General features: G+C 39.9%; 1 protein-coding gene across 4 annotated transcripts in view; it reads right to left on the bottom strand.

Moving 5' to 3' along the window:
• Positions 1-25,159, bottom strand: part of LOC131679296 (ATP-binding cassette sub-family C member Sur) — a 296,617-nt gene that overhangs the window by 148,169 nt on the left and 123,289 nt on the right. For all 4 annotated transcript variants that reach the window (XM_058960005.1, XM_058960006.1, XM_058960004.1 and 1 more), the window contains exons 8-9: positions 4,130-4,267; positions 3,540-3,702 (exon numbers count right to left, since the gene is read on the bottom strand). In XM_058960005.1, coding sequence (XP_058815988.1) covers positions 3,540-3,702; positions 4,130-4,267 — 301 coding nt within the window. The remainder of the gene's footprint in view (positions 1-3,539; positions 3,703-4,129; positions 4,268-25,159) is intronic.

The following is a 25,159-nucleotide window of genomic DNA, read 5'->3' as shown; positions in this document are numbered from 1 at the left end:
AAACACGAAGTTGGAGAAAATCAGGATATCGTTCTCTGCAGAAATTTTACCGCCGAGAATTATTCCGTTGGAGTGGCAGCGAAATGGATCGCGAAAATGGGCATCGGGATAGGGTGAAATACCGCCGCCGAGAAGTTCTCAGCACCAGCTGGCAGATAAATAGGAACGACTAGCACCAAGAAGAATAAGAAACCCGGCGAAGGTGGCAAATCCTTATGGTCAAAATTTCCAGATCGGTTCATGTCTCCCTACTAAAGCAGTACTTAACGGTTGCCCCGGATGGATGTGGATTGCGAAATAGAAGAGGTTTAGGTTTAGTCGGTTGGCCTAACAACTACTACAAACGAATCCGAATCCACCACGAGCCAACAGGTAGCGCACAGTGGTCGGAAGTGTCAAAAACGTAAACTTAATTCACTAGAGGCCAAACCATCGAATATATTTACAGGGTGTCTTTGAAGGAATTGTTCGTATGAATATTCCCATAATCTGATAGAAATTAAAATTAGGCATGGTTTACTATTATTGAACTAGAGAAATTAACTTTATACTGACGAGGTAGAAAGTTAGTGTCTTCGACGAAGTTTTGGAAATGCTCATAATGAAGAATTTTGTTGAGCAACTTGATCTTGTAGGACTTAAAGTTAACGATTTATAAAGCGTTTTCTAAGGCAACTCCCTTAAATTTAGTTTTTTAATATAACTTTTTTCACAGTGACTTTTCGTGCAAACGATGTTCCAGGCAAATGTTGAGGTATTAAAACCACATAATATTGTTGAAGACTGCATGTAAAAATTGAATTATTGTTGAAGATGCATGTGAAGATATTGTTGAAGAATGCACGTAAAATTTTTGCCTAAAATCGGCGGCGCGGCGCACACCTCTTGTAAAAGTACTCATTTGTTTTAGATTTATTGAAGAATTTTATTATTTTTTTACACCAACTGCAACTGCGTATAAGAGAGAAAGGTGCAAACCAAAATGGACGAGCAGGCACTATTTTCAATGTCCAGATTATGGATAATGGAAACTACGTGGAGGCACTTTATACAGACTTTAGTAAAGCATTTGATCGCATTGACATCCCAATGTTACTTTATAAATTGACAAAGATTGGCATTGAGCCTGGGCTACTTACATGGTTAGAAACATATCTCCCCGAACGTCAGCAAATAATTAAATTTAAAGGAAAGCAATCTAATCCAATTCAAGTCACCTCAGGAGTTCCACAAGGCTCTCATTTAGGCCCTCTATTGTTTATTTTATACGTGAACGATATCTCCTCCATTCTCAACAAACTTAAAATACTAATTTATGCGGACGATATGAAACTTTATTTGGAGATAAGAAATGCCGAGGATATTAATACATTTCAAAACGAAATACAAATTTTCCACATGTGGTGTCAAAAAAGCCTCTTACAACTGAACGTGAAAAAGTGTAATTCAATAACCCTTAGTCGAAAACGACAAACACCGAATGTTGAGATTACCTTAGGAAATCAGACTGTAGTAAAATGTGAAAGAATTAGGGATTTAGGTGTTATATTAGATTCAAAGTTAAATTTTATTGATCATTATAACACAATTATACACAAAGCTAACAACATGCTCAATTTTATAAAACGCTTTAGCTATCATTTTGAAGATCCTTATACAATAAAAACATTATATATTGCATATGTTAGGTCGATATTGGAATATTGCAGTATTATTTGGTGCCCTTTTTCAAGCAGACATGAAGAACGAATAGAATCGGTACAAAAACAGTTTTTATTATTTGCCCTTCGTAAATTAGGATGGACAGCATTCCCTCTGCCATCTTATGAAGCACGCTGCTTGCTTATAAATATTCAAACATTAAAGGAGCGTCGCGAATTTGCAATGCTCTCATTCATTAGTAATATCGTTTCGCATCGTATCGATTCAGCTGAAATTTTATCCAAATTGAACTTTTATGCACCTTCACGACAGCTACGAAATCGAAGCATATTTTCAATAACTCCTTTTCGCACAAACTATGCAAAATATAGCCCCATAAATCGAATGATGTCTATTTATAATCACTATTGCCACTCAATTGATTTTACAATGTCTAAACTGAAACTAAAACAATATTTAATACACAAGAGAAATTTTAACGCGTAAGAAAATGATTCTGTAAAAGCCGAAAATGCTTCATTTATACTAAATTCACGAAATATACACATTAGTAATTAAGGAAATCTGTAGTCTGCATCGATTGACGAAATAAATAAATAAATAAATAAAGGTAAGAAAGGTTGATGCGTGTCACTCTAGAGCCCTATGAATAGGATAAGCTCACTTTGTAATGTTTATTTACTTTTTCCTCATAAAAATCACCAAAAATTTTTTTTTCATATTTTTTCGTTAAATTTTTTTATTAACGGTAGAAAATGTTAAAATTGTCAATAACTTTGAAACGAATAGGTATTTTTACTTACAGTCTTCAACAATATTATGTGGTTTTAAAGCATTCATATTTGTTGGAACATGGTTTGCACGAAAAGTCACAGTGAAAAAAATTATATTAAAAAACTAAATTTAAGGGTTTTGCCATAGAAAACGCTTTACAAGTCGATAACCTTAAGTTCTACAAGTTCAGGTTCAACAAAATTTTTCAATACGAGCTTTTTTAAAACTTTGTCGAAGACACCAACTTTCTACCTCGTCAATATAAAAAGTTTTTTTTTAGTTTGATCGTAGTAAGTCGTGCCCAGTTTCAATTTTTACCAAGTTGTGGGAAATATTCATACGAATAATTCGTCCAAAGATACCCTGTGAATGTATTCGATGGCTTGGCCTCTAGTGAAGTAAGTTCACGTTTTTGGGGTTTCCGATCACTACGCAGCGGTGTCTTTTGATGACCCCTTCTCGATAACAAACATTTACCCAATGAGTCGTTTGGTTCACAAGACTGGGTTCAGGCCTCTGAAAAAAACGTTAAAAATCAAAACCCTCTCTTGAGAATTAGATAATAAGCATAATAGCATAATAAGACTCTGATAAAAAGGAAACAGCTACAGATCCAACATAGTTTGATTTGAACAGTTGAATGTATACAATTCATCTAATCAATATTCAAATAATCAGGTTTGGAAGGACTCATCAGTAATACCAGCTTTGGGACCCGACGAGGCCCTCGACGGCCCTGAGCACCAAAAGACTCTTTTCTAATATATTGCCTTTTGGGAAGACTATAAATATGCCCATTGGTCAATTTTTCTTTGGTCACAAAAGCACCACGACGCGTCTCGACATGCAGTTCTGGTAAACAGTCTCACGAAAAATTCATTACGTTTTGCAGTACAAAAATCTCAAGCAATGGCACTAGAAAGCAAAATGCACAATTGAAACAACTGAAACAACTGAAACAACTGAAACTTCTGATAAGCATGAAAAATTAAATTATTCTTATACCTAAAATCTCCATTTATCGTTTTCTCACCAAAGAAGCCCTGAAACATAAAGCGCCACCGGGTCGCTGCAGCAGCAGCAGCAGGCCAAACTGTACTCACCCATTAACGTCCAGTAGCATGAATCCAGATCCAGATGCCGGAGCTCCCGCCGGCGGGCGTTCGTGATCTTCTCCCGGAAGACATTCTCCCAGGCGTTGAGTTTAATTAATTTTATCCCCAGCAGAACCTCATTGATCCGTCGGAGCCGTTCATCGGTGCATTCCTGGCCAGCAGGACACGCAAACGGCAGACGGCACCGGATGGATGAGAAAGAAGAAAAAAAAGAGAAATGGGTGCAAATTAAGCATGTCAATAGGGTTCGATGTAAAGCGGGGAAAACTGGATGACAGAATAATAAATGTCCTGCCTGCGGAAACTAGGACAACGGCGACATATTGCTGTATCGATAGGAAGCACCTTTTCCGTAGCATGACCGAGTCATTATTTGCTTCGTACTTCATGGGAAATCCATATCGGTTCAATCTTGATAAATGAATGCGCTTTGAAGCTGCATGACTACACATTCTGAAAGGCATTTTGTCATGTGTCCCTGCAAGTCGGCACCATTGCACATTGAATTAAAAGGTTGTTCGTTGGAAAATGCTATACCAATGCATATGAATTTATTCTATAGATCAAGAATTACTTACGGAGGCTTTCTTGGAGTTTGCTGACATCATTTTGCCAATAATGAACTGCATGGGAGTCATCGTTACGATACAGACGATCGATCCAATAACGGTGCTGATTCCTAGCAGCTGGTATAGAAGGTACATAACAAGTCCAATCTGTGGTTGGTAGATAAAAGAGACAAGAACGCACTTTGTAAACTAGTATGATGCTTTATCTGGCTCACCTGAGGTATTCCAAATGTAAATTGGTCTTATAGAACAATATCAATGTACTCTAGATTTTAATAGAGAATTTCAAGTGCACCATACGACTTCAGAAAATGATTCGGATGTCTTAATACACCTAGTGGCCAATTGTACCTTTCTTAGTCGTGAACACTAGAATTCCAAGGATGGTTACGTTCATTAAAAATTTTAATGTTATTATTATTATTATTGTTTATTGGAATTTTTACCTCAAGTCGTTCACTAAAAATTTGTAAATTTATATTACATTGTTACACTGAAAAAAATCGTATATATAATGAAAATGATCGTACAATGCACGAATTCATTCATCGTTTTCTGCAACGTAGTATTTTCGTACATTGTAAATACATTGTAGGTTTCGTTCATTTCACGAAACGAAAAAATCAGCGCTTGACGAACGAAAGTTTTCGTGCATTCACATATTTAGTATACATTGCATGAATGTTATCGTTGATAACGAATTTTTTTCGTAAATGTTTCGTTAATTGTCTTTAGTTCATCGAAAAAAAGTTTTCCTATTTATTTATATATATTTTTGTTTTCTTTCGATCTTTTATGACCGATGTTTAACAACATCGATTTTTTTTAACAAAGAGGATCGATTTGGCAAAATCGATTTTATTTCAAACTGTTCACAACTATTAAATACTATTGTCGTATTTTGTGTACGTGATATCGTTATAGTTATTGTTATTTGTCAGCCCGAACCCTGGCAGACGTTCATCCGTCCATGTAGACTCTGTTGAGATATGGGTCTACTAAATCGAACTTTTCGTATGTGCTAGGCCGTATAGAATACCAGTTTCTTTAACAATCAGGCGCCGGCTGTTAACCAGTCCCGCAAGTTTCATATATTATATATAATATTACATAGAAGATAATCGGAGGCAGGAAATTAAGAGATAGTGGAGAGATTTTGGTTTTCTGAAACAAGACAAGAAAAGCAAAATAAAAATAATAGTAATTAGTATCGTAGTTATGTGTACAATTATTAAATAAGCTAATAGATAAGTAAATAATTTCTCAGATGCCTGTTTCCTTGTACGTAGCTTTCCTGTTTGTTCTTGATGTACTTGGTCTATTGCATTTCCGTTCTTTTAGCCGTCGTTTCCTCTTGCGCCAAGTTGCATATATTGTAACAAAAGAAGCAAACAAAAATAAATAAAAATAGAGGGTGTCATTAGTGTTCGTAATTGGATTTATATGTTGCTATGTCATAAACTGTTTGAGGAATAAGGATAAATTGTTTTTATTATAATTGATTTTCAAATCGTCAGTTTGGTGACGTTAAGCAACTAGTTCAAAACGGCCTTTATATATGTGTGATGCGTTAGACCCCGATTTATTAAGGACCATTGATAACTGTTCATTATGAGGTGTGACTCACAATGATCATTATGAATGGCTACCGAGGTGCAAAAGAGAGATTATTTAAATTTAATTGATATTATACTACGGTATAAATAATATACATAATATAATTTGCTAATAGACGCTGAGCCAACCTCTGACCCACAACTTGGAAAAAAACTCGGCTCAGTATAGCACCAAGTTAAAACCTCATTAGTATTAATAGCAGGGTTAAAATATCTCCTTCCAGACCCCTTGCATGACTCTTAGATTTTCCCCTTGCTTATCATTTTGGTATCAACCAGGGAGCACTTGGTCTTGTACCCTCTGCTCTTCCACCATCTTTCTGATTTTCACCACCTATCACTGGCATCACATGTGATATTTGGCTACGAAATATGATTTCCTGAGCAGAAAATCTAACGAAAAAAGATTGTCAGGTCATTAGTGCACTTTCTACACCAGGTGTCATATCGCTTTTGTAGATACACATATCAAGTGTATCTTCAATACGACATGATGGCCGGAAGTATAGATAGACAACCCAAGCTCCTTCTCCCATATTTTTTGTACGTGACATTCACGAAAAATGTGTAATAAAGTTAGATGCACTCTTGATTTTTTGGCGGACACCGTGAATAGCGCGGAGCAAATTTCTTGTGTTGATGTCACTAGTTTACAAAACAAAAATAAATATCAAAAACTTCAACATGTGACCTCCATTTTCAATATAAAATTGAATGCTGAATCCGAAAATGATGTCCAAAAAAATACAGTTTTCGAGTTAGAGTAAAAAAGTGAATTTCACCTTCAAAGAAAAAAGTACGTTTAGTAAAATCCATATATCTTCAGTTATAGCGCATCAACTGGAAATATAGTTATGTTAAATTAATGGTAAATGCATGTACTTTCAGTCGTCAAAACATTTTGTTTTGATGCGACTAATGCTTCTGACGTCATTTACGAATTAGTCAAAAAATTTAAAGAAAATTGAGCGATTGATCAAGATTTTGGGTAAATTTAAGAATCAAATTTTAAGTGAAACTTATAGCCTGTTAATAACCAATGAAAATAAACCCTTGTTAGTTTAAATTGGATGAAAATTGTGAAAGTTATTTAATTTTTTATAGAATGAGAATGTTCCGAGAACAAAGGAGGCTCTTGGCCGATTCTTTTTAGCCGTTCACAAACTCGGTATTTTGGTGTGAGACAGCTTAAAGCTGAAAATAATTTTATTAGCATCAGGTGTACAGTATAGTACATTTACTTACAATTTTCGGTAATGAACCACAACCGTTTATGAATCAAATGAATTTCGTCCGTACTAACATGTGCTAATCTGTGATTTTAGGTTTAGGTTAGGTTTACGAAGTATACTTTTAGACTGTACCGTAACTTACTGTGATTAGCTTAGGATGTATAGTTTTAGAATACAATATGCATGTAAATCTCTATATAAGTTTTAACTGAACTGATAATATCTCACTGTAATTAAATCAATTTAATAGAATTTTTCTCCTCCGGTGCACGATGCCTTACTCAGCGTTTTTGATAAAGTGACAGCTATCCTCCCGGGTCGGGTAACGTCATTGCCCACGGATGACGTTTCAGTCGAATGACAGTACTGTTCAGCAACAGATACACCACCAAGAGCAGTGTTGGCAGTAACATTCTCCCCCCCGTAACACTGGCCACTGGTCCCAGTTTTACCATCCAACTCAACCTCCAACACAGCTAGCTTCGATACCGGTCTACGCAATATCCCCCTCGCAGTCTGAACTATCGCTTGTCGAATTCGTCCGTCTTCCGCAGTCACGACATCTTTGATTTTTCCGCGCGTCCAGCCATTCCTACGGACTTCGTCTGCTATGAGGACCAAATCTCCGACAGCCACTGGTTTCACTTCTCCGAACCACTTCATTCGCTTAGTCAGCATCGGAAGATATTCCCGTATCCAGCGCTTCCAGAAGACGTCCAGCTGACGTTGTATTTGGTTCCAAGAATTCTTTACGGCAGAGACAGGATCACTGAACGGTACTGCAGGCTGACGAACACCAGTGGAACTTCCCAACAGGAAATGGTTAGGAGTCAGGGCTTCTACTTCAGCAGTATCTAGGGGTAGGTAGGTAAGTGGCCGGCTGTTCACAATACCCTCGGCTTCCACGGCTAGCGTCACCAGCCCTTCGTCGTCCAGTTTCCGGTCGTTGTTGTAGGCTGCTTCCATGGCTGACTTTATGGATCGCACCAGCCTCTCCCACGCGCCTCCCATATGAGGTGCAGCTGGTGGGATAAAGACCCATTTGGTAGATGCGTTTGTGAACGTTGCTGCTAAGTCTCCATGTACGTTCTCGAGTTCTTTCCGCAGCAGTCGTTCGGCACCTTGGAAGTTGGTACCATTGTCGGAGTAGATTTCCACCGGCGCTCCTCGGCGACAGATGAAGCGACGTATGCATTTGATACAGGACGGTGTGGAAAGACTGTGTGCAACTTCCACATGGACAGCACGGGTGGTTAGACAGGTGAACAGACAGATCCAGCGTTTAACCGAGCTCCTTCCTACTTTCACCAGCAACGGTCCGAAAAAATCAATACCAGTGTAGGTGAATGGTCGAGTAAACGAGGACAAGCGGGCCAAAGGCAGCGGCGCCATTCGCGGAACCTTCGGAGTCGCCTTCTTAACTTTGCACCACTGACAGACGGTCGCAACTTGCTTCACCACTCTCCTTAGTTGGAAGACGCTGTAGAACTGCCGAATCTGGTTCACTACCGTTTCAGAATTACCATGACGAAAGGTACGATGGAAATCATCTACAACTAGCGTCGTCACCGGATGTTTTCTTGGGAGAATCACCGGGAACCTAGCATCGAATGATGTATGCGGTGCAGCTCCAATTCTTCCGCCGACGCGTAGCACGCCACACTCATCGACTGTTGGTGTCAACTGATACAAACTGCTCGATTTAGGTAATTCTGCTTGTCCTCTCAAAACTGCAATCATCTCATCTGGATACTCCTGCCATTGCGCAATCCACACAAGCGTGTTCTTCGCCTTCTTCAGTTCCTCTTGACTAAGATGCAGCAATTCCGGCGTCTCTCCTCGACATCTACGCCTACAATTGCCCAAGAAACGGTGTACGTATGCAACTGCGCCTAGCAATCGTCTCCATCTAGAGAATCTAGAAAATTCTATCACAACCTCCGGAATAGTTGACCCCTGGATCAGAAAGCAGGGTCTCAGTTCCTCTTCAGGCACCTTTGAAGGTTTCGGTTGCTTCGGCCAATTCTCCTCGGCAAGCCGAAGAAATTCAGGACCTTTAAACCACTCGTCGGTTGCTTCCGGACACGGATTCTTACCCCGCTTTGTTGCTGCATCTGCAGGGTTTAGCTTACTGGGGACCCAGTGCCATTCTGAGAGGTCTGTTGTTGTCAATATCTCCCCTACTCGGCATGCTACGTACTGCGTGTACCGACGATGATCGGCGCGTAACCAGGCCAACACAGTGGCGGAATCACTCCACAGAAAACGCTGCTTCACCTTCACGCTGTGATTCTCCTGAACAAACGACACTAAACGGCTGCCCAGAACTGCTGCTTGTAGCTCCATGCGAGGAATCGAGAGTGGCTTCAGCGGTGCAACTTTCGTTTTGACCGCGACTATCGAGCACTCTGCTTTGCCCTCCGTGTTGATCACTCTGAAGTACGCTACGGCGGAGAAAGCGACTTCACTTGCAGCGGGACAGTGAGGTTCACGTTGTTAACGCCTATCAACAGACGGGGAACAGCATTTGCGTAACTGACAATCGGTAAACCTTGGAGGTAACGATAACGTTGCGCCAGTTCACCGTAATCTAAACTCTGTTCCGGCAAAGTAAGCTCCTTTACAGTACGGATATCATCAATAGTGAATTGTTTTGCGCTGCTAGCTCCTCTGATCGAAATTCGAACTTGTTTCGAATCCGATTCGACACGGGTGACGTTCCCTGTCCACTTCAGGCACAAAGGTTTTGTCCTACCGTCGATTCCCAGTTGCTCTACTAGGTCGTTCTCGATCAGCGATAGATCCGAGCCATCATCCAGAAAAGCGAAAGTTTCGATGGTAGCTCGCGGCCCTGAGATGGCGACTGGTATAATACGGAATAGAAGAGCCTGCTTGCTTTGCCGATGCATGTGATTCTGTACTGTAGACGATCCTTGGGTAGGACGACTAATGGAACTAACTCGATCAGAATGCAGGAGCGGACGATGACGATACTGACATCCTTCGATCACACACCGTGTTGCGTTTCTACAGCTTCTCCTTCCATGAGCATTAAGGCAGCTCCGACACAGCCCGTTATTAAACGCAGAGCACGCTGATACTCGGTGCCCTGGTTTCTTGCAGCACGCACACACCCGTTCCTTCTCGCGCACTGTCTCCTGAAATGACTCCGCTTCGCTCGTGTGGGTATTCACAGCTCCCTTCTGCCTAGGCTTCTGCTGATAGCCGCCGTCCTCGCCAACGTACATTGTTACTCTGCTAACGGCAGTGACGACCCTGAGCATGAAGTCCCCGAACACTTTAAGGTTGACCACCGCATGCTGCTGTATATGATCCGCCCATTGCATCTTGGTGTGCGCAGGCAGTTTCCCCACTAACTCCATCAGCAACGTGGGATTGGATAGGTGCTCTTGTTGTCCAGCGGCTTCCAGGTGATCACAGAGACTACGCACAGCTATACCGAAGTCGATGACTGTCTCCAATCTTTCCGCTTTCGGCGCCGGAACACTGCGCATTTTCTGTAGTAGAGCACTGATTAACAATTCAGGTCGTCCATACAACAAACGAAGGGTATCGATTACATGCGGCACTGATTCAGGAAGCAACAATCTACTTTTGACAGATTCATACGCGGGTCCTTTCAGACAACGTTGAAGACGCGCGAGATTTTCGGCGCTATTATATCCACACGCTAACGAGCTATTCATGAAGGTGCTAATGAATATTGGCCAGTCAGCTGGGTTGCCCGAAAACGTAGGTAGATCGCGGGGCATCACTTGACGCGCGGATAACTGCGAGGGGGAGGGAGTAAATTAATCAATAATCGGTAGTCCCAGCGGAGGGGGAACTGTTCCGATAGATAGCACCGGGTTTATTAGCGACGGGCCAGAAATCGGCGTACCCGCGGGTGGGGGAACGAATCCATGAATAATTGGATTTGCCGGTGGCTGTAAGCCAACATTCGTTCCGGACAACGGAACGGGTTTTGTTTCGATTGGAAGCACATTCGCTCCCAACGACGGAATCGTGGTCGTTGATGCCATCGTTCCAAATTGTTTGATAATTTGTTGGAGGGAGTGTTCGAATTTTGATGGTACAGGTGGATTAATAATTGGATCACAAAGTGGCTTACCTTCACGTGCTACGGGGGGCACTTGGGGTTCGACATTACCTCTTGTGTTGACTACCTCTTGTTGTACCAAAGTTGATTTGGGGAACGCGCTGGTGTACTGCTGCTGTTCCCGCTTAGAAAGACTCTGAAGGTTGAATGGTTTTACTGTTGAATTCAGCGGTGGTTTGTAGAAACTGAACCCATGGTGTTGTCTTCCTTGCTGCACTGTTGTATCTGTAGCCGGTTTTTCCGAAGTAGGCATATTGATGTTAGCTGTAGCGTGCTGGTACGAATTGCTTCGCTCCGAGTTCTTCGGGATGCGTGAGTTCTGATTCAGAGAGGCTGCTGTAAAGTCTGCCGATTTACCCACCGGCGGAAGACTATATGCGCCTTCACCCTGATCAGTGCATTGCTGCTTCCACTGCTTTACCCTTTCTAGACTCGTCCTTCTGCTGACCCTGCTTCGGTTGCTAGCCATCTCATCCATATCGTTCTGCCCCGCTTCCAGGATTGCATACTTCTCGACGAGATGACGTTTCTCCATCGCTTGTTGCTCTTCCAACAGCTTCATTTTCAACGACAAACGTGCTGCCTTAGCGCTGGATACCGTTGCTCGGGAGCAAACACTCAGCGGCAAACAGTGGGCGCAGGTCCACGGCCGATCAGCAACCGATGCAGTCACTTCCGCACATGACATATGCCACCATCCATCGCATTGATCGCATTGAACGCAATCGTCACTTGTCTCCGGACGATCGCAGCAAACGCAGCTGGAAGATTTATTTTTCTCTGGGGTTATATCATCCGTGGGGTTATCCATTGGATCCATGTTCGACTCCATTGAAAATGTGTCGAAAATTCTTTAAGTTTTGTTCCGAGAACAAAGGAGGCTCTTGGCCGATTCTTTTTAGCCGTTCACAAACTCGGTATTTTGGTGTGAGAAGCTGAAAATAATTTTATTAGCATCAGGTGTACAGTATAGTACATTTACTTACAATTTTCGGTAATGAACCACAACCGTTTATGAATCAAATGAATTTCGTCCGTACTAACATGTGCTAATCTGTGATTTTAGGTTTAGGTTAGGTTTACGAATTATACTTTTAGACTGTACCGTAACTTACTGTGATTAGCTTAGGATGTATAGTTTTAGAATACAATACGCATGTAAATCTCTATATAAGTTTTAACTGAACTGATAATATCTCACTGTAATTAAATCAATTTAATAGAATTCAGTTTTTCTCCTCCGGTGCACGATGCCTTACTCAGCGTTTTTGATAAAGTGACAGCTATCCTCCCGCGTCGGGTAACGTCATCGCCCACGGATGACGTTTCAGTCGAATGACAGTACTGTTCAGCAACAGATACACCACCAAGAGCAGTGTTTCTTTGGTTTAACTTATTAACAAACCCTTTTTTCTAGGGCTTATTTCATAAAATTTAGGGAGTCTCTGTTAGAACTCTTTTGAAGAAATAAAATGACGAATATAAAAAAATTGATCTGGAGTAATATTCGACTTCGTTCATCCAAATGATTCCAGTCTTCTGATAATAATAATTTCAGGCACAGTGAAAGGTTTAATCATCAAATGATTAGTATGCAATACTGTGTGTAATATTTACATGTGTCACAGAAAATAACTCTTCGCAAAACTAAATCCTCACGAGTCATAAAGTTTATATCTCGAAACTCTACTCTACTCTAGTGCTCAACTATGTTTTATACAATGTTAATACAAACTTTACGAATCCCTGCGTATATGTGATACTACATACCAATGCATACGTCAAGTATTGTAATTTGCCTAATAATTTCTTTTCCCTACTAAGACATCTATTTGAGTTCGTGTTCTGAAATTATGAAGGATATCGAACACTACTTACGAAGAAAAAAATCTTTGTTTTTTGAGCCACGCGCAATGATTTAGTATGATGTTGACAGTTTATGTGATAATCGCCACTTAAAAATAATTAGTTTTCATTGAAACCGAGGCTGGTTCCAATCATTTAACAAAGTATATAAAGGATTATAAAAGCATTAAAACAAATGTTTCCAAACAATTCCTGGTTAATAAATAGACCCATTCTGTTCTTTGAAGCATACAATGTTGGCGAAGATTTCAGCCGGAGAGTAAACAAATCCCGAGAATATAATGTAGCCGTTAGCACAAGGTAAATGAGAAAACCCACTCATTAGCAGACCGAGAAGACAGACAGACAATAGCTACATTGCTTTTGTCGGTCAACAGGGTCAAGAGACGAGAACACTTAGATAGTAGGGTATGTATTGTTCAGCTACGGGAACAGGACACTGCTCTGCGTTTTGTAGCATTGGTTTTGTTTCCTAGCCGAAGCCATCCGTGATCTTTATTAGGGGTTGACAGTGTTGTCAAAAATATAACGTGGCGTAATTGGCGTCGAAAATGAGATATCTGTTGGATTGTATTCTGTGTCACCACTGAATCACAATGCACAAATAAGATTACCAGGTTTGTTTAGAAAATATCGAAAAAACTACCAAACCTTGGTTGTACCATCCATAAGGCTTAATGAAAATGTTAATCTTGAATAGCGTTTTTCTCAGCTTGCTGTTTTTCAATATGGGACTCTTATGCTTTTATGGGCAGTATATCGGTAATTACTCGGCTTACAATCGATATAATCTTTATATATTCGTATCAATCTAAACACATAATAACAAAAATGGTCTGAATACACTTTTATCGATTACCCCATTTTTCATTCTTACATTTGTTACAATGAGATGAACATAGATTCTTCTCAAACCAACGGTTTCCAAAATAATAATAGACCAATGAGCAAAAAATAGGGCATAAATAAGCTCAATACCCTATATAAATGAAATTAAAAACAGTTATATGTATGTACGGGATGTTTGAAATCTTTTGAGAACTTTTTTGATAGAGTCTCGTGCCGCTTCGCTGTACAAAAGTACGACAAACTTATAGCACATTGACAACGTACGCCAAGATAACCCTATTCTGAAAGTTTTAGATGTACTGAAATGTTAATTCCAGAGTCAACGCAAATAACATATATATTTGATTGTTCTAAAAAGAAGATTAAAAGGATGAACATATCCCCACTTCGCAAATCACTCGTTTGTCACCGACATGATATTCCACTCGTTCAACTCTTCAGTACCAAAACAAATCACAAGTTCTCTAGCAGTCCGTAATGAAAAGATGGTAAACGAATCCCTTCCTGATGGTTATGAATCTCTAATTCCTGCTGTCACAAAACCAACTCACCAGCTCAAAAGAATCATCAACGACCCGGCTCGGGAAGGAAGGTGAACTGAATAATTCCTAAACCTACTTTCTCCTGCCGACCGTCATCCCTTCGACAGCCACTTACAAAAGCCGCAAAAAGTTCATTCCAATCAGGGATTTTCGTTGCCCCTCGTCAAAATAATCTGAAACAATGAGACTGCCGGAAACTGAAACAGACTGATCCCTTCCGGTCCCACCATCAGATTACCACCGGCATCCATGAAAATTACTGTTTTACCATTTGTTCGGAAACAACGGGGAAAAGTATCTCTTGAAATGCTGGAATCACCTGTTAGAGTTAAATGTTGCTGACACACGTTGGCAGATTGTACTACGAGAACACAACAGGAGCTAAGATTAACCCGTTCATGTCCGTGTTGTTTATAAATAACTAGCTCACCCGTTCAAAATTAAGTTGCAAAAAGTCGCGATTTAACCTGAAATTCACAGTCAATAACAGATGATGCGACTCTAATCTTACTTATCGATTCAACGGTACATCTTTCGAATTCAATTGAATACTATACATACACCATATTTACACGAAATGTGAAGAGGTCGAGGAGATCACATATCACACGTGATAGATTGAGTTCTTGACTTTGTTGTCCGGTTTTCTAACACACGAACATGAATAATTATAATTGTCATGCAAGAAGCATGAGAATTCTTGATTAATCCCACATACTGTCAAAGATCGGCCTTGTATGTTGGCTGTCATAGTGAATGCAAAGTGCACCGGAAATTAAATTCATTTGAACTGAGCTGGAATCGGTTTGAAATGAGAGGATATCTCGGAATCAGCTCTTCCCCGCCCTAGCGTTTACCGTTGTCTTCGAGTATTGTCGTCTGAATGAATGTTTCTCCAATGCATAATTTCGGTTGAGAACAGATACAGGTTGGCAACAGATACAACCTTCAGTCGTAAATTATGTTGTAAACCTTGCCAATTCAATATATTCTGAAAATCTCTTGGATAATCTGTTAAGTCTTCTGGATAGGCACAAAATCAACAAATTTCAAAAAATAGTATTACCAAAACCGTGCATGTACATTAACAATCATAGGTCACTTAATCATGAGCGGTATTTGGAAACATTTTCTTAATGAGTTCCTCTCTCTCGACGCACATTTTATTGCCACAAAACGAGCCACATACACAGGAAAACAGCAATGATGTCTTCTAAGATGTTTATAGATGATGCGAGACCTACATTTTGGTGAGATAGTTACAGGGGATTCTCCTTGAAATAAGATATATTTACTATTTTTTGAATGTAGGTGCTTGGATCTGAATAATTAATATTTATTGCTAAATTTAATAATGATATTTTCTTAAGAGAGACAAATTTACTTTCAACACTAAAACCCTTTCTCATTTACAACTACAAATAAATATATTGCAGTACTGTGTTCCTTCAAAAGTCTAGCTGAATTATCCACTACCCGTCATATGTTTAGAACCGCTTCAATAATTATTGAAATACCCATATTGAACATTGCAACACCCCCCGAAAAGTTTAGCATCATCTAGGAAAGGGTGAATCCAAGATGCTATATCTCCAAATTCTGATTATCCGCATCTTTGCTCTCTTCAGCAAAGTTGTTCTTTGGGCCAAAGCGGCTTGTCAGGTGACAAGTTCAGTTTGGAATACTGTCGCTACGTGACGCTAGCGTACATGTGAATATGTGCACTTCGATTTGTTTCATCTTGTTTTCCTAACATCCTAGAAGATTCAAAAGATCATGCCCATGTGCATGACAACCCTTTTAACACGAAACTCTGTCAACACGTGGCGCTAATGTATATGTGAAATAATAATACATTATTGGACATGTTTTATCTGGTTATCCTGATTTCTTACAAACTTCGCGCCCTCAGCGAACTTGTATTCAAGGACAAGTCTGTGTGGATATTATCTGTTTGATTCGGAACTTTCTAACTACGTGGCTATAGTGTACATACATATGATATAATTAATTTTGGCCTATCAACTAACCCTGACAGCATAGACAATCGGCATCTTCGGTAAAGTCAATCTTAAAACCAATGTTCGTGTGGCTACACTCTTAGAAAAAATGAAAATTAGATTTCACGTAAACAACGCAGCGACGTATTTTTTGTCCGATAATAGAATTGTATATGCTATTATATATAAAATTGAATAAAGGAAAATTATTGCGACACATTCAACGAGGCATAACTTTTTACCATTGGGTAAAAATCAACCAAATTTTGCACACTTTCTCATTGATGTGTATTATATACATGCTGTCAAACTCGAAGTCGTGTTTTTCGATTCAACGAAAATGGAGGTGAACCAATGCGAGTCTAGAGAACAAATTGTTTCCAAACACCTGGAATTTTCCTGACCGGTCGCACCGGCAGTCGGGAAAAATGTTGAACATTCACCATTCAACCGTCTCCAGAGTGTTGAAGCGGTTCCAGAAGCGGTTGACGTTGGACCACGGCAAAGGAGCTGGAAGAAAACCGGGACCGGAGAACAAAAAGATGGAGGGAAAGGTGAAGCGGATGATTAAAGCAAATCCCAACGTCTCAAGTCGTGATTTGGCTAAAAAGATCGGCATGTCGCAGAGATACGTCCAGAATGCAAAGAAGAGAGCTGGACTACATACATACAAGGTACAGAACTTCCCAAACCGCGATGAGCGGCAACAATCGGCGGCTAAAACTCAGGCACGGAAGCTCTACGAGAAGATGCTGACAAAATATGGCTGTGTGATGGACGATGAAACGTATATAAAAGCCGATTTTAAGAAAATTCCGGGATTGGAGAAGAAGAAGAAAATGTCGAATTTCGCCTCCAAATATCTCATTTGGCAGGCCATCTGCTCTTGCGGACTGAGGAGTGAGCCTTTCGTTACGAAGGGCACAGTAAATGGCGAGATCTACAAATTTGAGTACCTCGAGAAGCGCCTTTTGCCGTTCTTGCAGCAGCACGACGAAGCTCCGCTATTTTGGCCTGATTTGGCATCATGCCAATATTCTAAAAGTGTCCTGGAGTGGTATGAGGCCAATTCTGTCCATTTTGTTCCAAAGGACATGAATCCGCCAAACTGTCCAGAGCTGCGCCCGGTGGAGCAGTACTGGGCAATGATGAAGCGGGAACTTCGGAAGAGCAAGAAGACAGTCAAAGACGAGAAGGACATGTTAAGAAAATGGAAAAAAAAACTGAGAAACTGGTACCGGATGACACTGTAAAGACTTTGATGGAGGGCATCAAGCGAAAATGTGTTCAATTTTACACTCAAGGCTCCATCTTTTCTTTTGATTTTTGAAGTAAATATATGTATAAAACTACCCTAAAATTTTGGTTTGATTTTAAACATTATAAGAAAATTGGCATGACATTTTCGGTGTCGCAATAATTTCGTGTTCGCCCTTTATTGTGACTCTTTTGATGTAAAACTCAGAGTGAATGACCTAGAAAAAGCCGAATATCTCACATTTTTACATGTAAAAAACGTTTTTAATGCACCTAACAGTGTGATGAGACATTTCTTATAACTCTTATCACTCTCTTCGGATATTATATAGTTTGAGAACATTTAGAACTTGATGCTTCGCGATGTTTTTGATAACACATACTACATGGGATAGTGGCAGGACTCAGAGAATCGCTGAAATCAGCATAGGACAACATCAGTGCTAGAAATCTTAAACCAAATCAATGGGAAAGCGAAAAAATGGCCCATAAAATAGACATACCAACGAATTATTGTTAATGCTCTGTTAATAAAATATCTAAATTGTGGTGGGAAAACTGAATTTTCCTAAAGGGGTTATATATTGTACTGAACCAAAAAAATCGAATTTTTTTTTGAATCGATTTGAAGTTTATACTTTACTCAAATTTCCAACGCGACTGAAAACTAAGAAATCAACGCTTTTTCTTGAAAAGGGCGATACTAGCAGTGATACCATTCAAAGAAAATCGACAGTGAATATTTCCAGACTTGGTTTTATTTCCTATTTAAGAACTATTGTGTTTTTTACATCCTAGATTGCATGATTCAATGATCAGTGATCGCCCTGTTTATTTGCATGGAGCGTGGAGGGCGAAACTTTAAATAAAGAAACAAAAATACAGTTTCGCCCGTTGTATTTTTTGCTGCAGTTTAAGAAAGCAATATCGTAGAATCCAAATTTTTAGGTTAATTTGTTGCGTTTCAAAGCCCTCATTTGCATGTATGAAAAAAGCGTTATGTTTACATTTGTAAGTATCGCCTTTTTCACAAAAAAGCGTTGAAAAGAAATCGTAGCTCCTGATATCACGCTATCTCTGAAGTGCATGCGTGCATAGTTCCAAATTGTACTTCGACATCGACTTTTTCTAAAGGTGACTTCCCAGTAGTATCCTTGATTTGAATTATTATTGCAAATCCTAATGCCAAAGAACAAATAAAAACTTCTCGAAAACGAACCGTTTGGGAAAATCATCATCATTACTGGAATTTTCATTTTCACGAATCTTTTCGATAACCTTCCGTTACTTGCGTTAATGCACTGGATGCACAGTGCTCTAAAAATCTAGCGAAATCGTCTTAGGGCACCAGCGGATCTAATTCAGTTAAATCTGTAAAGAATACTAAAAATTAATTGCTATTCCATAATTTTCAGTTCAGTAATTCGAGAGATCGTGCTCACCGCAAGCCATGAAAAATAGACTACGTTGTGAAGCGATGGTCACTATTTATTAAAAAATCACGGTTAAATAAAAAAATAAAACAATTAAAAAAATTCAAATAGTTTATAATTTTCACAAACTTATTAGGAAAAATTGTTTAATAAGCTTTCGTAATATTGTGTAGGAAAAAAGCTGAAAATTTCAGCATTTTCTCTATCTGCAACATATAAACCCTTAAGTATACCAATTAATTGGTATACGAATTGGAATAGGTTCGCCAAATTTTGGAAGAAGTCTGTAAAATAACCCCTTGAAAGCTACCTAAAAACTGTTGTAGTTCGATGCAATAAAAAAAATCCCCGAAAATGAAATGTATCTATTAATGTGAAACACAGTGAATAATACATACAATAAAGACCCATTTTTATCAATCTCATGGTGTATTTTAAGCTGACAAAATGGGGAAATTGACTAAATCGGGCAATTTTTTTTTCTTCATAATAAACTGAAGCTGTTAAAATATTCTTCCCGTCCCTTGATGGAGTCTGATAACTATTTCTGATTATGATGCACTTTTTATTTTTGCATATTTCCATCTTCATGATAAGGAGAACATGCTCAAGAAAGGATGTACTCGAATTCAGTCTTGTTCGTCTGCTAGATCCCATCAAACATATGTTCATATTTGGATGATAAAATCGGAGTTTCAATGTATTATAATAGATATTCAGCATTCGAAGAAGTTTCTTGTGAACGAGTGTAGAACGACTTTGTTTCTACTTACTTGAAATCAGCGGCGTAGCCGGAAATTCGGTTTGGTGGGGGTTTGATGAAAATCGATCATACTGTCCAAACGGCATAATTCCGAAACCGTAATTTTTGAAGTTTTAAAATTATGCAGAATTAATTTTTCAGAAAATAGTAACAGAATTCGTGTCTTTAGCGAATTTGTTGAGACTTTATTGTAATTATGAATATTAACCTGAGAAAATTCACCATCAATACTTCTGGGACGATATACCGTCAAAATTATTTTATCAAATGATGCGCTGTTTAACGATACTAAACCTCCGAAATTATCGGTTTCAAAAAGATGCTATCTTGACCTTAAATTACTGTTTTTGAACATTTTACCTATACATACAACAAAAATCACATGCTCATCCAAATCGATCAGGACCTGCTAGAGTCGAATGGAAATCGTCATTTTTCATAAATTTCTCTCTACATTCAGAAAGTGTTATCCTCGTTATTAATCATTTTTCGTTTTCGTCTCAACTCCACGCATTCCCAAAATAAAAACCTGTTTTAATCCACCTAGTGGTGCAATTGTGCTTTTCTCATTTGTCCAGACTACGATTCCATGGCTGGTTATGTTCAATACAATGGTGGAAATGAATATTACATGTTCAGTACGATTTGCACATACGTACAATGGATCGATAGCCACGATCTTGAGATACTATGTGATACTGAAACATCGCTTGAAACCAGCGGCGGGTCATGGAGAAAGATCCGGGAGGTCCAGGTCCTGCCGAAAATTTTCAACTTGTTAAGAAATTTTAAACTAGTTTTAATTTTAAAGTAGCAACCCCTCACTGCATACTCCTTCCGGGTCGGTATGATAGACGATTTTTAGAGTGATTGCATAACTTTTCTATATGAGAAATGCAAAAATGTACCAAGAAGTCAATTTTTGTCAAACATCTCAATGTTACATGCATTTTAAAGTCATTTGGCATCAAAAATACAAATTTGATTTTGAAAATTTTTCATTTCAGTTTATATGGGAATTTGCTGTGTGATTGCACTCTTCAACTCGTAACCCCGGAACCGGAATTCCAATCAATGAAAAAATCAATAGGAGCCGATAGGAAGGTTGTACCTTTCATTTGAGACTAACTTTGTGCAAATCGGTCCAGCCATCTCTGAGAAACAGAGGTCACATTTTTTTCCACATACACACACAGACATTTTCCGATCTCGACGAACTCAGTCGATTGGCATATGACACTCGGCCCTCCGGGTCGGGATTAGATTGACGAATTTTAGAGTGAATGAGAAAGACAAAAACATTTTTAGCAAATGTTGAAAGTTATGTATTTTTTTGGTGAGCAGTTCTATGTTTCATAGACATTAAATCAATTTTAACTTCGCTTCCTATTAAATAAAGACCCTTATTTCAGTACATTTCTACAAAAACGAGATCAATTTGAAAATAAATCTGAGGATTATGATTGATTACAGAACTCTGGAATTTTCTATTGGAATGTTTTCAGGCAGGAATTTGATATTTATGCTATTGGACAACTGTGAAATCAAGACCAATAGATCAGTTACATGTCAGGACCCCATTCCGATAATTTATCAAAAGTCCTCATGATGTTTACAACAACAGGTTATCAACTTCACTGTTTGCTATATTCCGGTCGTCAGTAGAGCTGATAGTTTTTTTTTTTTGATTTTTTAGTGTTTTACACTCGCGATTATTTTTATTCTCGTTTTGTCTGTATATCGTTTTATTCGGTAGTACGTGTGCATTGAAATTTCGTGACTTCAAGCACGATTATATCTACCGGTGTGATTCGTGAAAGTGATTGTTTTTGGTTGTGATTTTTGTTTTCACTTGACATTATCACTGCACAGACGTTACGCTCAATTTTTTCGCCAAAAGCGACATCTGCTGGTGGGTAGTTGAGTTGTCGCACGTTGCGTGCAAGTTCGCTTCCATTGACGCACGTTACCCGTTAGCGTTTTCCTGCGCATATTGCATACCCGCTAGGCGTTATTTCTACATCAACAGCATGGCTTGTAAGAACTGCTCGAAAGTGGTTAATGATTCTGATCGAATCACATGTCGTGGATACTGCGGAAATTCGTTCCACATGATATGCGTCAAGATGGATTATGATGTTCGTGACGTCCTGGGAACCCACCCACGGAATCTATTCTGGATGTGCGACGGCTGTGCTGACTTATTCTCGAATGATAATTTCCGTAGAATGGCTTCGCGTTGTTGCGACATAGTGCCTGACAACAATTCTCTGAAATCTATAAAGAACGACATAGCTGATTTGAAAGATGTCGTCAAAACTCTCTCGGTTAAAGTTGACTCAAAACCGCTATCCCCAACTATAACGCCTTGGAATCGAATTGCTGAATATAATCCAGTTTCAAACACGCCTAAGCGCAAACGGGAAGATGATTCGCTCAAAACAAAAATTCCAAATATTCGTGGATCCAAAGCTGCGTTTGAAACAATAAAAACAATTTCACCACCTGAGGAGCTGTTATGGGTTTACTTGTCAGCATTCGATCCCAGCACGACGGATGATGAAGTTTCTACCCTTGTGAAAGATTGTCTGGGGGAGAATCTGCAACCGAGAATAGTTCGTCTAGTTCCTAAGGACAAGGATCTCTCAACTTTGAGCTTCATTACTTTCAAAGTTGGCGTTAGCAAATCATACAGGGATAAGGCTCTGTCCAAAGACTCTTGGCCGGAGAACATCTACTTTCGTGAATTTGTGACCAATTCAAAAATCCAACGACCTATCATCAGGATTGCGGCGGAGAAGAATCCATCTGGTGGTGGACAGTAGTGCCAAGCTGTTCCGGATAAACTCATCTGTCCAACTTCTTGTATCCCGGCGAGCGATTTAGGTTTACCTGGCGAATCGGCGACTTCTTCTGTGTCAGGTAAAGCCAAGAAGGGTATATGTCCTTCCGAAGCAATACAAGATGCTGCACGCCCTCAATGTAAATTTCACTTACAGTCTGCTGATGAACACAACTCTACCGCCGCTGTGAATCTTCAATGTCAAAAACAAAATTTGGATCCCATCGTAACGAGCACGTCTCTTCATAGCACATTCGGCTCTACAACGATCACAGAAGGACTAAGCACTCTATGCTATGCTGGTATGACTCATCGCACCCTGGGACGCACTGCAGCTAGCACTATGGAAGCCCTAGATCCCCCTGCCATAGTCGAGCCATTGCAGCCAGCGTTCACCAGTCGTCCCGGTCCTGTGTGCAGGAGTGGTGAAGGGGTCTTCCAAATCGATACCAACGGCAATCAATCGCGGCATTCAAACCTACAAATATATTACCAGAATGCCGGTGGTATGAATTCAGTAATCGAAGATTATTTGGTAGCAAGTTCGGATGAATGCTTCGACATAATCGCCCTCACAGAGACGTGGCTTAGCGATAGCACTCTGTCAGTGCAAGCATTTGGTGCCAACTACGATGTTTTCCGAACTGATCGCAGCTCACGTAACAGTCTCAAGGCTACCGGCGGCGGGGTACTTGTGGCTATCCATCGTCGATTGAAAGCGCAACTGATTGACGATACTTTGGGGGTCTGTGTCGAGCAGGTGTGGGTGCGAATCAAACTGGCTGGCTACGCACTTTTTCTTTGCGTGGTTTATCTTCCACCGGACCGCACTCGCGATTCGACATTGATTGATTCACATACTGAGTCACTGGAACGGATTTCCGCTCAAGCAAGCCCGGTTGATGAGATCCTGATTGTTGGTGATTTCAATTTCTCCGGATTAAAATGGCGCTCTGCTTCTGACGGATTTATGTTCGCTGATCCCGAATTGTCATCTTTTCATGCTGGTATCACCAGTTTGCTTGACTGCTACAGTCTAAATCTGCTGCGCCAAACGAATAATGTGGTGAACGAGAACAACAGAATCCTTGATCTCTGTTTTTCGAGCAAATCTGACTACGCGCCAAAAGTTACCGCAGCACCGTTCCCCCTGGTAAAGACTGTTAGACATCACCCTCCCCTGCATATATTGCTTGAAGCGATTCGAGTGAAGCATGACTGCTATGCTTCTGACACCGTCAGCTATAATTTTAGAAAAGCCAACTATAATAGCATTATTGACTTCCTGTCGAATATCCACTGGACTGAAATTCTCGACAATGATGATGTCAACGTTGCAGTGCAGACCTTCTCCAATGTTATGAGCTATGCTATCGATCGCTATGTACCCAAAAGAAGTGGCCTTCAATCTAAGCACCCAGCGTGGCAGACTGCCGAGCTGAGACGGTTAAAAGCGACTAAAAGAGCCGCTCTGAAGAAGTACTCCAAGTTTGGGGGCTACGTGCTGCGACAACACTACGTTCATGTTAACCAAGTCTATAAAAAGACATCGAAGCGTTGCCATGCCGATTACTTGCGAAACGTGCAACGTAAGTTGAAGTCCGAACCAAAAACATTCTGGAAGCATGTAAACGAGCAAAGAAAGGAATCCGGGTTGCCTTCAACGATGAGCTATGGAGGACGTATGAGCTCTAGTTTACAGGAGATCTGCCAACTATTCTCTGAAAAGTTCGCGAGTGTTTTCTCCAACGAGAAACTGACATCGACCCAGGCTTCACGCGCGGCTCTCAATGTACCTCAATCATACCAGTCTTTGAACTCTATCAATATCGACAATAATATGGTACAACTGGCGATTAGGAAAATGAAGGCTTCAACCTCGGCAGGCCCAGATGGTATACCAACTATTATTCTAAAAAAATGCTCTGCCGGTCTAATTGAACCTCTTTGTCATCTGTTTCAATTGTCGCTAACAACCGGAGTATTTCCCGAACTCTGGAAATCCTCCTTCATGTTTCCAGTTCACAAAAAAGGTGATAAAAAGGTAGTTGACAACTACCGTGGTATTACAACGCTAAGCGCAGTTCCTAAGCTGTTTGAAATGGCTGTGTTGGAACCCATCTCCAGCCACTGCAAACAGTATATCTCCGAGACTCAGCATGGATTTATGCCGAAACGTTCAACATCTACGAATCTTCTGTCGTTCACAACATATGTTACAGATGCTATGTCGGACGGCCTTCAAACTGACGTTATCTACACGGATCTTTCCGCTGCTTTTGACAAGATAAATCACGCTATTGCAGTGGCAAAATTGGATAGACTTGGCTTTGGTACTAATATTCTCCGTTGGATGCAATCGTATCTCAGTGATCGTCGTCTAGCAGTCAAGATAGGTGATTGTGTATCCGAAGAGTTCTTTGCTTCATCTGGTATTCCGCAAGGCAGCCATCTCGGTCCATTGATTTTTCTTCTGTATTTCAACGACGTTAACTTTTGTTTAGAAGGACCACGGTTGT

Source organism: Topomyia yanbarensis, chromosome 2 (genome assembly GCF_030247195.1).
Source record: "Topomyia yanbarensis strain Yona2022 chromosome 2, ASM3024719v1, whole genome shotgun sequence".
Taxonomy (NCBI): Eukaryota; Metazoa; Arthropoda; class Insecta; order Diptera; family Culicidae; genus Topomyia; species Topomyia yanbarensis.
The sequence above is the reverse complement of the archived record's forward strand: the minus strand, read 5'-3'. Positions and strand labels throughout refer to the sequence as shown.